Here is a 14,244-nt window from a genome sequence, read left to right on the forward strand (position 1 = left end):
AAGAAAGCAAAAGCGTTCACAGGGTCAAGGGCCACAGCACTCCTCCTTCAGACGTGCTCTCTCACATGCACACATTAACGTATAGTGCCAAGATATGCATGGAAGGATGGTGCAGGTCATTTCAATCCTGGTGACGCCACAAAGCAAACTCAAAGGTTACCAAACTGATGGCCTTGAACAAGCTCCCAGCCTTGCAGAAAAAAGACAGTACAGCCCGATTACACTGTCCACTTGGAAACAGCTTTAGCTAAGCAACAGTGCTTTTGAGTAGTTTGTTCACATTTGACAACTGTGCAATCGCCCAAACGTGGCTGTTCAGTCACGGGGAAATGGTATCTGTATGTTAAGATTCCTGAGCTGGCCAAGCTCACCCCCAGACGTGCCAAGAGCTCAACACAGTGCTTCAGCACCTGCCAACAATAGATTAAGAATTCATCGATTTATAGATGCACAAAGCGTAGGTTTTCTCAAACCCAACTTTAGTGTTTTTGGTTGGTGGACGGGGGAGGGGGATGGGGGGCAATCGAAAACAGGTTATAGTTACTCTAATATTTAGGACATCCAATACAATTATTGTCTTGTTCTACCCGTTTTAAGGCCACCATCATGGCGGCAGATACGACAGTACCGTGTGACCAATCAGAAGAGAATCCTCTGGGAAGGCAGAGAGTGTAATAGGGTGATCTGCTGCTCAACATGAGTTGGGAGGCTCTGGTTATCCAAATTGCAATCCATTGGCCAAATTCTTCTTTAATTATAAAGGAAGAGGGTTGAAATACAGGGGAGGGAAAGTGCCAACAGAGGCAATTTTTTTTCCTTCTTTTCTTAATCTATTGCACTCAAGTCAGGCCTCCTGACAGTTGGAGGTCACAAATAGGAAAGATTTTCCTCATCAATTGTGTTCAGCCTCCCTCACAGACAACAGGTAGTCACAAAACAGAATTTGTATTTGATGTAAGGCAGTTTGGTGTTTTGCAGAGAGCCCAGTTACACTTCTCTACCCCCGTCCTTTACACAGAGCAGCTAAAAACCACAAGCAAAAAAAATCCCACAAGAAAAAACAAAAAAAACAAAAACAAAACAAAAAAGGAACTAACAGCCCTCCAAATTGACAATTCTAGTGAAGTGTAAAATGTGTAGTTTTTAATATGTAGTAAAATCTCAGTAGGATTTCATCATTTATTTTGTGATTTCATAATATAAATGTAGAGATTCACAACACACTTCTTCTTGATCTGCCTCCCAAGATGTCTTTATCAGCTGCAGCACAGACAACTGGCAGATGACCAAACAGCAAGCTGGTTTGTGATAAATAGATCAGTTTGTAGGCTCCTCTACTAATTTCCTCAGTCATTATAAACAAGAGAGATGACTCCTTGAACAGTACCATCAGCAGGGCTCGATTTATCCAGTCTTTTTTAGAAAAAAAAGAAAAAACCCTTTATTGGTCTTCAACTTCTTGTCTTGCGTGTCTTTTATAATGTGATTTGATGAACATTTACAAAGTGTTCCAACTTGGTATGATTTGTCTCTGATCCCCTGAAACTTCTTTTTGAATCCCAACTCCTCTCCAGATTTCTGCAAAACCTTCTGATCTTCAGTCAGTCCCAGTTCACGAAATGTATGTATTCCTTTTCCCTTTTGTTTGCGGTTGTCAAATTCCTTTGGAATGGCATTTCCAGTCTTGAATGGATTTGTTGAGAAACTCATGCAGGGGTGTGCACAGTCACAGTAATGGTGATAAGACTTCTTTTTCATTTAGAGAGTAACATAATGATGACACTAAAACTTGATATGAAACATATCTGCAAAAAGGAGGTGAGGAGAGGGGCTATTTGGGCTTGGGTGGGGTCTCTGGGAGGCAGGAGGGGAGCTCTGTGCCGATGCAGAGAGGACGGCAGGAAGCTCAGAGTTTCTCTGAGGAGGGGATCCAGATGTAGGGCCCAGACTGCTCCTCAATGATTAGCTTGATTTTGTTGTAGATCTCCTCTAGTGAGTCACCCTGTACAATAGCTGAAGGCAAACACAAAGGGAGAGAGGTGTGTTATTTGGTTGCATCAGAACTAGAGTCCCCCCACCCCCCAAAAAGTAACCTAATCAAGAAATTCTTCTGTTGATCAATCAATTCAGTTGTTTTATGAAGCCAAAAAGCCAAATCATAAACAAACACACACCATCAGGTCATAAATAAAACTTAAAATTATGGATTGAGATTATTCACTGAGGTCATGGCTTAAGGGAGCTGGAGGGTCAATTTCCTATAGACTTACATACAACCACAGAATTCACTGACTTTAGACTTCAATGACAATAAATAACCAGATCACTGAGAAAAAAAAATCAAAACCTATATCCCAAATTGTAAGTACAAATATTTTTTGTTGGCAATGAGACTGACCTGTGAAATACTCCCCAAAGTCTTGCTCCAGTTTAACTGCCTTGTCAAAGACTTTATTGGCCTGCTCATATGTCTGCCTCTTATTCATCTCCCTGAAAGTGACAGTAGTTACGGTTAGTACGACGGACACAGACCAGCTGTGATCTTGATGACAGTATGTACAAAAGCTTCGACTTACATTAGGGCTTCAATGGATTTTGGTTTGATAAAGATGGCAATCGGATAAAGTTGTGCTTGCTGCAGTCGTTTTATGGCATTCCCAGAAACATCCAGAATGCAGTGTTTCCCCTGTAGGCAAGTAGAGAATACTTTAAAATACTCATAGTGGTGAAAATTTAACACTTTCTGATTTAACAGGCCACCCAATCTGGTAACCCAAGCTCACAGAGAAATGCTCGATGCCTACCCTCTCAGCCACAGTTCTGACAGACAAGATGCTTGTCCCATAGAGGTTCTCGTTGAACTGGCCCGCTTCAATAAACTTATTATCCTGGATATCCTTCTCCATTTGCTCTCTCGAGCCCACAAAGTGGTAGTCCTGGCCGTCAATCTCGTTCTCTCGCCTAGGACGAGTTGTATCTGCAGAAGTGAATGGAACAAGTTTATTTTTGTTGCTGCTATTTTGTTTAGCGTACTGTGTAGAGGTGTCGAGTGTTGTCAACTCACGTGGTACACACGAGCCAAACTTGTGGGGGAACTCAGAGATGAGGTCATCATTTATTCTGTCCTTCATTGGGCCCAAAATTATCACAGGTCTTGTGTAGTGGACTGAATCAAAAACAGAGAAGACAAGTGAGGATAAATGTAAAAATCTACAGCATGACAGATTGTGGAGAAGCGATTTCACTTACTTTCCTGTCGAATGACTGGCTCATAGGAAAGAATTGTGTCCTCCTGACCCTCTGTAACAAAAAAAATTTTAAAAAAATGAAATTTTACATCCTGTCTGAAGGAATTACATAAAGCTGCCACAGCTGATAAAACTCCAAAATGAAATATTAGGTTGCAGATATAATTTCACACGTACATTTAAGGACATCTACCGTGTTATTCATCTATGTGGGCAGAGTAAAAGAAACCAGAGAGACCATGAGAAATTAAAGGTGACTCACTCGAACTACTTTCGCTGTCACTTGTGTTGGATGTCAGGCATTCTGCAAAAGCAAGAGAGTTTCAGATCATTTTACAAAACCATAACCACAGTGGCATTCAAGTCAATTCTCTTCCTATGGGTGAAATTTAGTTTCACCTGCCTCAAAGGACAAAAAGGGGAAAAAGAAAAGCACTCTGTTTCTCAGCAACTAGGCCACATAAGAAAAAGGGGAATAACGAAAGCAGAAGTTTGGTTTGGTGCAGCAGCCATGCTCTGGCAGTATTTGGGAAGTGGTTTTAGGTGCAAGCAATAGGAAATTAAGTGCTTCCTGTGTTAACATCCCAAATGACCCACAATCCCCAGGCCAGTGTTTCCTATTGCTAGATCTGTGCCGGTGGCAGCTGATTTCATAGCATAGAAAAGACTGAAAACATACGGCGCTACACTGTAGAGAGAAGGGAGGCAGGAGCTGGTTGACTTTGGGGAATAAAGCAACACCCTGCTCTGGTGATGTATTGTAGCTCTGCGTGACCTTGTATGACAAAACATGTAGAAAAATGTTGTGAGACATTCAAAATAAGTGTAATGTTCACCCAGCCTCTCTTGGGAATGCTTTTTATTTAAAATATATATCCACACTGTGAATCTGTGTAGATGTGTGAGTGTGTTTTTTTCTGTGAGCACACAGGTTTGTGTGTGTCACTCTAAATTTTTTTCTTTTTTTGCATTCCCAGCTGGGCCTGCGGAGACAAAGCATTTTTCTCTGAGCTCAGGGGACAGCTGCTTGACACAGTACAACCACACACTTACTCAAACTCTTTGATCCATAAAAGTCATCGCTTAACCCTGGGAAGTCCTAGGTGTCCCGACAGGTGAGAGCAGAAACCAAGAGAAGAAAGCAGACAGGAAGAAGAAGAGGTTAGTGAGAGTTGGGGCAGGGAGAGAGAAAGAGAGAGAGGAGTGCTGTGTAGTGCTCGCCAGGCCCACTGACACACGGCGCTGTGGTACTCATTGTGCCTGAGCTCCACTTTGTTCATAGTAAGCCACGGCCTTTCAATTACACAAGCCCAATCCCATTAAAATGGGATTTTGACCTGTTAAGTGTAAAAGCTTCGGCCTGGTTAATGAGATTCTTCCTGTTGTGGGTCAGTGACTGACTGGGAAATTGATCAGGCCTTATATACAAGGAGTAGCATCACAGCATTAGAAGGCATGTGTGTTAATACAGCCGAGAACACACCCAGCTGGCAGCACACACAGTTAGAACACTCCTCCGGAGCCCACAGACAGACACACCAGAGAGAACCCCACATCTCCAGCTCAGTGGTGCTGGCTTGTGGCATGTGGGGCATCTCCCTGGGACAGTGAGAAAGGGATGAGAGTGATGCCATCGCACAAACCATCCCTGGAGGTGAGCGGAAAGATGAAAGTTGAGAAACAGAATTGAAGCATGAAGGGGAAAGAGGATGAAAACAACACCCCTCCCCCACCACTACCACCGCACACCCCAATCACACAGCTGGTACTCACGTTCAGACTCCAACTCCTGCACAATATTCTCCTTGCTCTTGTAAAACGGGAACTTGCGTGAGAGGTTGAAGCTTTTTTTGCGCTTTACTTTGACTGGCTGCTATTTGATGTGTGGGTGAGAGAGGGGAGGAAGGGAGGGAGGGAGGGGGGTTCAATGAGAGGGTGAAAACAAAAACAGAATGGGTTTCAATGAAGGTACTTCAACACCCATGCAAAATCAAACAAAAACAAATGAAATGTAAACAAACAATTCACATTAAATAATGAAAATGAAAGGCAGGTAATGGGTGGATATGAATGGCACATCAATGTGAAGGAAACAAGCATGCGTTTACCAAATTAAACATCTTCAATAAATTTAATCCTTGTACCACAGAAAATAATACAGACCAAAATTAAAGCTGATTTATGCTTCTGCAAATTACATCTGAGAGATTGTCGTCTGACAGACGTGCAGACATTTTGCAAGTGCACATTTCTTAATATCACTGAGTGCACGAGCTGTGGAGGTTGCGGAAATCTCTTCCTCTTCGCGGAGCCTCTGGGTAATCTATATAGTAATTCGAGAGCTTTTTGTGCTTGCTTCAGTGAGCAGGTGCTGGTCCCTTTCCCACACTCAGGGGGGAAGTAGGCCATCTCCCTGGGAGCCCAGCAGCAGCTCTGAAGACAGCCGCTCTGGCACCAGGGCAGGGAGCAGCTGGCCCTCTACACTTACCCTGTTAGACTCAATCATGCCTGTCCTGGCGTGGAACTTGACTGTTTTTAACCTGGCCCGCTCCTTCTTCTCCACTCTAGGGAAAGAAAGAGAAATATATCAAGTTCAGGCCGGGCATGAATAGGAGTAATCACATTAGCCTCGTCTGGCATTCGTACACCGCTGCAAATGAAGAGGAGTGATACCTTTTCTTGCTTGGAATGACCCCAATCTGCTCACTCTCTCCGTGAGGTGTGACAAGCCTCGCCTGCCACCACTCATCATCAGAAGCGTTTATGACATGAAGGATATCCCCATAAGAGAAGCTCAGGCCTTGGCTGGGCAGACAGCTGTCCCTCGTTCGATCGTAGTCAAACAAAGCTCTGCAAAAGCAAAGCCTTTGGTTACGCTCTTTCATCTTGTATCTCTGATCAAATTACTGTACTGAGCATTCGAAGTTGGCACAAAATGACAGTTCTGACTCTGCAGCATTACATAATTGCTCTTTGTTACTTTGTCTATTACTTCACATTGCTTGCATGTGGGCTGCGATTTGACAACATTTTAAATATTTGGTATTTAGAAACGCTTTAGCTGATACACAGTACTGTGCAAAAGTTTTAGGCAGGTGAGGAAAAAATGCTGTAAACAAAGAATGGTTTCAGAAATATAAATGATTGTTTATTGGCTCCAAATGTATTCTGCAGCAGGACAACGACCCCAAACATACAGTCAAAGTCATTAAGATGATCACAACATCATCGAGTGTTTCTGGGATTACATGAAGAAACAGAAGGACGTGAGGAAGCCTACACCTACAGAAGATCTGTGCTTAGTTCTCCAAAATGTTTGGAACAACCACCAGTCGAGTTCCTTCAAAAACCGTGTGCAAGTGTACCTAGAAGAATTGACGCTGTTTTGAAAGCAAAGGGCGGTCACAGCAAATATTGATTTGATTTCAATTTCTCTTTTGTTCATTCACTGCATTTTGTTGATTGATGAAAATAAATGATTAACACTTCCATTTTTGAAAGCATTCTTTGTTTTTTCTCACCTGCCTAAAACGTTTACACAGTCCTGCAGTCAGAGATGCCACTCATATTTAGTGACAAAGCCATATACAGTCACACTTGAATCCAACTCATTTATACATTCAACAATCAATTTTTAAAAAAAATGCAACAGAAAGCAACTTCAGACATTTACTAAGGCATGCCATTCATTTTCATTTGCCGTTGCCGCATACTTTCCACTTCAATAGACCACGTTTACAGTCCAGGTGCGTCACTAGCTTGTCTGACAGGTCAAGCCACAGCTACAACTGAATCTAAAACTACCTGCTTTACAGGTTTAAACTTCCCTTGACCCATAAGCCTATATCTACAGGCTACGCCATACTCTAGTGGACAGACAGACTGAGCTCAACATGCATTTTTCTCCTCTGTTCTAAAGACTTGAGCCAGTCTGCTCCTGCCAACTGAAACTGGGAACGTCAATACATAAAGACTACTGGTGAAACTGTCATGGTGCAATATAGCTTATCTCTTTGTGTGCTTACCAAGGAATCGAAAGCACCTTCAACACAGGCTGAGGAGTGATAATCAAATTCTTTCCTTTAGCTACTTTATGGTACCTTAACACAGACAGTGAGAGCACATGTGATACTTTCAGACTAAAAGATTCCTGAGACTGGGCTGGGTGGACATGGCAGCTCCCACATTAGCCGGCAAAACTAGATAGCTTTTCCTGCATAACTGCGGGCTTAGTCACCTGCACAGGAGCAGGCTAGGCTCTACATGCCTCACAGGAATCAGTGTATATGAGAGGCATTTCTCACGATACTCCTCTGACCATAACAGGCCTCCAACGTAATAACACTTATATACCTTCTGAGACATCCCGATAAGATCCGAGCTACTTTCAGGAGTAGCTTTAATCTGATAGTTAAAAACAACTGAAGAGGCGGCTTGGCCGTCAGAACCGAAAGGGTAAAGTGAAATGAATTAATGCTTCAGCAGAAATATGGGGAAGCATTTTTGACTGCGGCGTTGCATCACACGATCCTTTCACCTTGAGCCCTGCGACTCAATGCATTTATATGAACAGAAGGTTGCCACCTGTTTCAATTCCTAAATGAGCCTCAATCCAGTTTGGCAACTTGCCCAAAGTGTCATAACACAGGTCATCTCAACAAGCTCCCCTGTCAGTCGACATTAAACAAAGTCATTGTCATAGCAGGCATCAAAACAACAACAGGGAACGTCTGTTCATCTTTCTTTAGCTGGTGATGAATAGTGTGAACCCAGTAGCCTGAATTAAATGATGTCACGCGAAATGCTTAGCATAAAAAAATAATATTGTAACATGTGATCTATGACATTTATGTCGTGCTGCTACTGTCTAACAGTGTGGCCGATTTTAACAACACGTGTGTTTGGGCTTCATCTTCCCCTGCAGACGAGCTGAGGTTTGTTATGCAATAGTGAGATCTTAGAATTGCATGTTGTGAGTACAAGCATGAGTATGTGTGTGTGTGGGTGGGTGTGCCGACTTTACCTGACATATAGGGAGCGCTTCTCACTAGTGCGCAGGGAGCCTGATCCTGAGCTCATGCTGCTGTTCATCATCTGCTCCCTCAGGTCGTGGATCTTGGACTCAAAGCGACTATACTCTGCGTAGCGAGAAACAAACAAAAACTGTGTCAGCGGCGGGTTCTGGAGAATAAACTTTCCCTTTGAAGTTTTACGGTTAATGCGCTCAAAGTTAACTTGGTGCATTCGATCTTGAGTAAAAAGACCAAACGGGAGCATTGGCCTCTGCCTTCTTGTTTCACTACGGTATAATTGGAGAGCTGTGCCTCAGCCAGTGCTGCAGTGAGCTACAGTAAAGAGAGGAAAGGTTGAGCGAATCCTTAGGCTGATTAATGACCCCAGGAACTGATGGTTTATCACAGATCTGCCTCACACATCCAGTCATCTTTCATGTCAGGTGATTAATTACAGGGATTAATTAGGTTCAACACAGGCTCTTTAGTGTGGTTAAAAAAAGCGAAGGCCTCCAACAATTTCAAATGCATGACCATTTGTCATAGGTGTGTAAATCCAGTTGCTGCTCAGGAGCACAGGGATGATGTATGAATCCACCTGGACCTGCTCATTAAGAAAGCTCTCATTAGCCTGCTGTGCACAGCGAGCTCTGGGGCCGGGCTGCTGGAACGAGCAAGGCCACCGCACCATGCAGCACACTGCCAGATAAACAGAACAGCAGATGCATCCAGAAAAACAAGTAGGCTAAGGTGCTCATGTGATCACACAAAGGATGTGCTGGAGCAGTATAAAGACAGCACTGTGAACAAGCAATTTTGTCATTTAAATGTTTCCTCTACTCCAATGTTTCATGTCGCACAGCTTGCATATCCTCATGAATGTAGCTGTACGCAACTGAATCAAATTATTACTGCCATGTGATGAGATGGAATATTGCTGTAACGATGACACATCTATGCCCTAATATTAATTAACCTATGAAAGAACCAGCGGAAAAGAATCTCATCCAAATTTATTCCACATATCGAGTTGACTGGCATGCCCGCAGGGGTACCTCACAGCTTAATCATCAATAGCTGGCAACACTTCCTGTAATTTGAACAACAAGAGATCAAAGTCCATATTCTGTCAAACAAGCCTGGAAGCAGCCTTGAAAAACAAACACCTACACCTACAAAGATGATTTAGTTAGTCCAAGCTCGCGGGAAAAATTCTGAGCAGGTGCAAAAACAAGCTTCAGGTTGCTGATCTATAACCCCCTGCCGAAACCAAAAGGATTTTCAAAGCAAACATGGATCTGGCCCAGGCCCGGTGACAGCGCTCCACCCTGATCTCTGCTCAAAGGGTTAACGATACAACAGAGTGACGCTGCAAGGTGAGGTAACCAGACACCGCCTGACTGCCTGTAACCAACAGCAACAGTGTAGCACTCCTAGAACAGGGACAGCGCACACGGAAACAGCCATTCAGACTAGTCCACTTGGCTTTCAGGCACAGGAGAGAGGAGAGAAAAGCAGCACAAGAAGCTGCAGCTTGGGGAAGGAGGGGCCGAGGGAGAAGACAAAGAGTAGCTAAATACAGAGAGACCTGCTTTACAATGCCACCAACCTGAGAACTGTACCAGCAACTCAGGGCAAGTGCACATTAGACAAAGCTAAACGATTAGCTTGATCAAATTCCTAACAGCAAAATGATTCATTTAAGTTCAGTGAGCACTGAAGAGGAGCAGAACTACAATCAGTTTTAAGCCTCTGGGGGAAGATGGGGTGGGAACTATAAGATAACTACAATTTGCTGCCACACCTTCTTGATAATGGTGACACCAGAATACATGAATTCTGCAGTAAATCGGTGTACAGCACAACCCAGTAACTGTAACTGACAGGGGAAAGAAAAACACTAGCTATAATCAACTTGTGCAAAAAAAAACTAATTTCCGGCAATTTTGGAGTCAGGTCATATAAAACAATAAGGGAAGTTTAACCTGGTACACATTTGAAAGAGAACCTATAAGCTCCTATTTTAACCTCTAGCAGAATGATTCACGAGCCTTTAGATTGGCTGCCCCTCGCTAACAGAAGGTCTAAACAGACAGTGGGCGGGGCCTCTGTGCTCACAGCCAGAGCTGTAGGTATGAGACCATCATAACAGGAATATCTGCTTTCACTGACATAAAAGCAAAGTCATAGAAAAAAAACATGGAATCAAGAGTTTCGATGTGTTGGCCTCTACTCCTGTTTGTTAAGAGCACTGACCATTAATATCAGCATACCTTTAATATGTAAAATAAGGAAAAGCATTATAGCTCCCCCTTTAAAGCAAACAAACAAAAAGAGCAGGCTGTGATGGTGCTGAATGAGGGTCACAAACCTTCCACAACATCACCACAGGAGAACACCACCACTGTAGTGAAACCTCAGCCCTGTATTGATCGTTAGTCCTGCCTGAAATACCAAGCACGTGGAGCTACAGTAACGCAAACAAATCTTTCATCAGCGCGGCTTGACAGTCTGGATATCAGATGAAAATCTAATACAAATGAGAACAAGCTCAAATCTCCCATAACAACAGCATTTAAGCATGTGATCACTCACAAGTAGAGATGCAAATCAAAGCAATTTATAACTGTGTGCTAGCCATGTTAATAATCAGCCCAAGAGACAGTCTACCCACATGTTTTAGGGGGGAGGGGGTTAAAATATTACCTTGATGTCATCATGTCAAGGTAATTTGAGCAGTAGAAATCAATCCGGTATTTGACTAAGGCATTAAATAAACACCTGTAAACTGTAAAAGCAACTGAGTCACAAGCTTAAAAAAAAAAGAAAAAGTCATCACTCAAAATAGCTTCTCCTGCTGTTTCTCGGACACATGCTATTTAACAAATGACCGACAAAGCATAAAAGAAAAAACAAGAGCTCTTTCATTTCCACTGGCTACATCAAACATTACCAAAGAAACAATCTAACAGGAAATACTTTCAGAAAAACAGAAACAATCCACAATTATCTGATAAGACTCTTCATTTAAGAACAGCTATATCTGTCCGGTTAAGAACAAGTCAGGTTATTGATTGGGACATTCAAGACCAGCCCAGCTCTTGCAGGGGATCAATCCAACATAAATCATTCAGTGACATCTCTGCTCACAAGCCCATCTTTAGCCCAAAATTATAAATGTTAAATCCTGGTTTCTTAAAGCGATTAATACTCATGAGGTAGCCTGTATTTTTAGGAGTGACCCACAGGGGAAAAATAGATAAAAAAAGAGAGACACAGCTAATAGAAACTGGGACTATTCTGCACCTCTCACTCCCACTGCGTGTCCTCATTAGTCGAACAGCTTTTTTATTTTGGGGGACGGTCGCTTTGCTTTTGATCCAGTTATGCAACACAGCAAGCATGTACTTGTAATGTGAGTGTGCGTTATGTTGACAGGAATAGTCGGGCCAGTGAACGTGCACGCCCCCTTCCCCGATATTACAGCGTGGAAGGTACATGTAGACCCTGCCTAAAATATTTCTACAAAAGCCCATAATGCACACTTGTGAGTTTAATGAGGGTGCTCGGAGGGTAACATTTCCTTCACGGCCCTCCTCCCACTCCTTAAATGCAAAGATTCTGGAGTAATTACACTCATTGATGTCGGGGCAGGGCAGCAGTGTGTGGATATACACCCTTCACTTCCATCGCTTAATGTGAGTTAAAGGCCTGGCAGTGCTCCAGAAAGCCACTGAGAGTTGGGGGCCCTCCCACCACAGCTTGTGTGCCCCATTGTGGCTTCTTGTAGTTTCAGTGTTGGCCTTCGATCACAGGCCCATGGATGCTCAGGCCCCAGCACCACAGAGTATACTCCAGGCATTTTGCCTGGCACAGACTAGCTCTCACTCTCTCCACTTCCCCCCCAGATTGACTGTCCTTGTACTGCTCACTGGGGGTTCCTCCTGCTCCAAACTCAAATGAACATCATGTCTCACACACATACACACACCCCTTTAGGATGCCAGCAGAATTACTGAAAACAGATCTCAGGTCACCAGAGGGGATACAGGAAGTCAATCATTTGCCAGCACTCAACTTGTTCGTTTGGAGTAGTTTAAAACTGTATACAAACAGATAATTGTCTATCACGGAGTCACAAAGGGGGCACAGAACTGAAAGCAAGATTTGGTATGAAAAACAAAGCTTCTTCTCTTCTAACCACATCATTATTCAAGAAGCTGCCTGAATGACCCGACATGCGAGACAACATAAACTCACAGGGAAGAAACCCAACACCGCACTTTTATCGGTTTTTGATCTCAGTCTGAGCTTTTCATAGACTTTAACCCCAATCTAACTCACAGATCCCACTCCGACTCGGTTTCAGTGGCCTTGGAGAGTTACTGGACAGTTCAGGCTGATGTTTTATTGAAAGACAACGAAATATGGAGCGAGCATGCTACGACTTATGCCCCGTCACATTCCTGTCATAGTCCAACCTGAAAAGACATATAGACATAAAGCTCGCAATATCCTCCCCATTGTTGCTGCAGTATGAAGTGCAGCCTGTTCAAGTACACTTACAGAGAATGACTGAAGCACTAAGAAATACAGCCACAATTCAAAGCTTTAATTCAGCATTAAAAAGAAGGAGTGGTGCCATTTTTTTGAATCGTCTGCTAATGTTGGAAATAAGGGCAACACGTGAATTCTGCTTTTGTCAGCTTGGAAAAGGGACCTCTGGTCAGAAAGTCGTAATGCGCAGGTGAAGTCGCAAAACTGACACACACACCTGTTTGACCACACCTCTGTGCCCCCACCTATAGGTTTAGGTTACATAAGAACAGTAAAGCAAATGCTGGATGAAATCTCTCTTTGGGGTATTAATTACAACCTAAAGCGACTTCACCTACCTCCAAGTAGGTTTTACATGGAGTAAAAAGCGGTGGAAAGTCGTCAATGGAGTCCAGGTAATGGCAGCAGTTTAGCGTAGACATACTTATGTTAACCACAGTATGGGTGAGGCGATCATATGTTTGCCACTGTAAGGAATTCATATTAATGAGAGCAGGTATAATATCGCACCAAGGCTTCCTCGTGGCTTATGAATGAAGAGCTCACACTTTACTTTGTCCTTCAGGAGTCAAAGTACAGGCGAAGAGCAGCAAACTACGGGCCGTACTGGCAACCAACACAAACATGTTCTACAATGTAACTCACTCTCTTTGTTCGCTTTTCACCCCCGTCGGTGTTTGCCGACACCTTCGACCTTCGTCTCACCTTCGCTGGAGAAAACTCTGGCTATAATCTCGCTGTGGCTGCCGGTAGTTTCTTCATCCAGCCATTAGGGAGTTCATGCGGCTTCTGCTCTTCTGCTGTTGTATCCAAGCCCATCCCCCATCATCGCCCGTACTGGCTGGTAGACATAAAAGTTTGCCGCTTTCCACCTCTTCACTTCGGGTGCGTTAAAGGTTTCCCCCCCTCTGGTGTCGAAATGGAAGCGGAGCTAGCAACTTTCCGCTTAGTCGCCTCTTTCCATCGCTGTGCGGGTCTGTGTGTACAGACAGCCCAGAGTTTGAACAGGGAAGGACAACAGCGGTTTCGTTTGCCCGCCTTGCAGTTGGCTCAACACTTCGGGCTGCTGCTGCCACAAGAGCCGCCCCCGACCGAATACTCGCTGAAAGCCGGCCTATCCGCTGCGCTGCCCTCGTTTGCAGCACGATCTGAGTGCGCATGGGCCGCGGCACCAGGTAAACCCGATTGCACCATTAAATAGATATTTAATCAACATTGTTATAAAGCTGGGCTTGCGAGAGACATGTAGAAAAAGAACCAAAACACACGAAGCCGAGATATCGTGATTTTCGCTAAATGCTGTGAGTCTCAAAACAATCGTTCCTACATTTCCCACAATGCAATCCTCCAGTGCACTAGAAGAGGAGGGGGGAAAAGTACAAGACATGCCTGGACCACAGGAAATCGGAATATTTGAAAAGAAATAA

General features: G+C 43.7%; 1 protein-coding gene across 1 annotated transcript in view; it reads right to left on the reverse strand.

Moving 5' to 3' along the window:
* dlg3 (discs, large homolog 3 (Drosophila)) overlaps positions 1-14,244 on the reverse strand; it is an 80,303-nt gene continuing 66,059 nt past the window's right edge. Inside the window, exons 14-24 of the mRNA XM_085363227.1 lie at positions 8,272-8,386; positions 5,922-6,098; positions 5,737-5,812; positions 5,022-5,121; positions 3,511-3,552; positions 3,250-3,300; positions 3,065-3,166; positions 2,805-2,977; positions 2,577-2,686; positions 2,399-2,490; positions 1-2,013 (exon numbers count right to left, since the gene is read on the reverse strand). Coding sequence (XP_085219353.1) covers positions 1,907-2,013; positions 2,399-2,490; positions 2,577-2,686; positions 2,805-2,977; positions 3,065-3,166; positions 3,250-3,300; positions 3,511-3,552; positions 5,022-5,121; positions 5,737-5,812; positions 5,922-6,098; positions 8,272-8,386 — 1,145 coding nt within the window. The 3' untranslated portion in view covers positions 1-1,906. The remainder of the gene's footprint in view (positions 2,014-2,398; positions 2,491-2,576; positions 2,687-2,804; positions 2,978-3,064; positions 3,167-3,249; positions 3,301-3,510; positions 3,553-5,021; positions 5,122-5,736; positions 5,813-5,921; positions 6,099-8,271; positions 8,387-14,244) is intronic.

The sequence above is a fragment of the Diplotaxodon limnothrissa genome, linkage group LG2, assembly GCF_057381915.1.
Source record: "Diplotaxodon limnothrissa isolate DT_005_m linkage group LG2, D_limnothrissa_male_GT1.1, whole genome shotgun sequence".
NCBI classification, from domain to species: Eukaryota; Metazoa; Chordata; class Actinopteri; order Cichliformes; family Cichlidae; genus Diplotaxodon; species Diplotaxodon limnothrissa.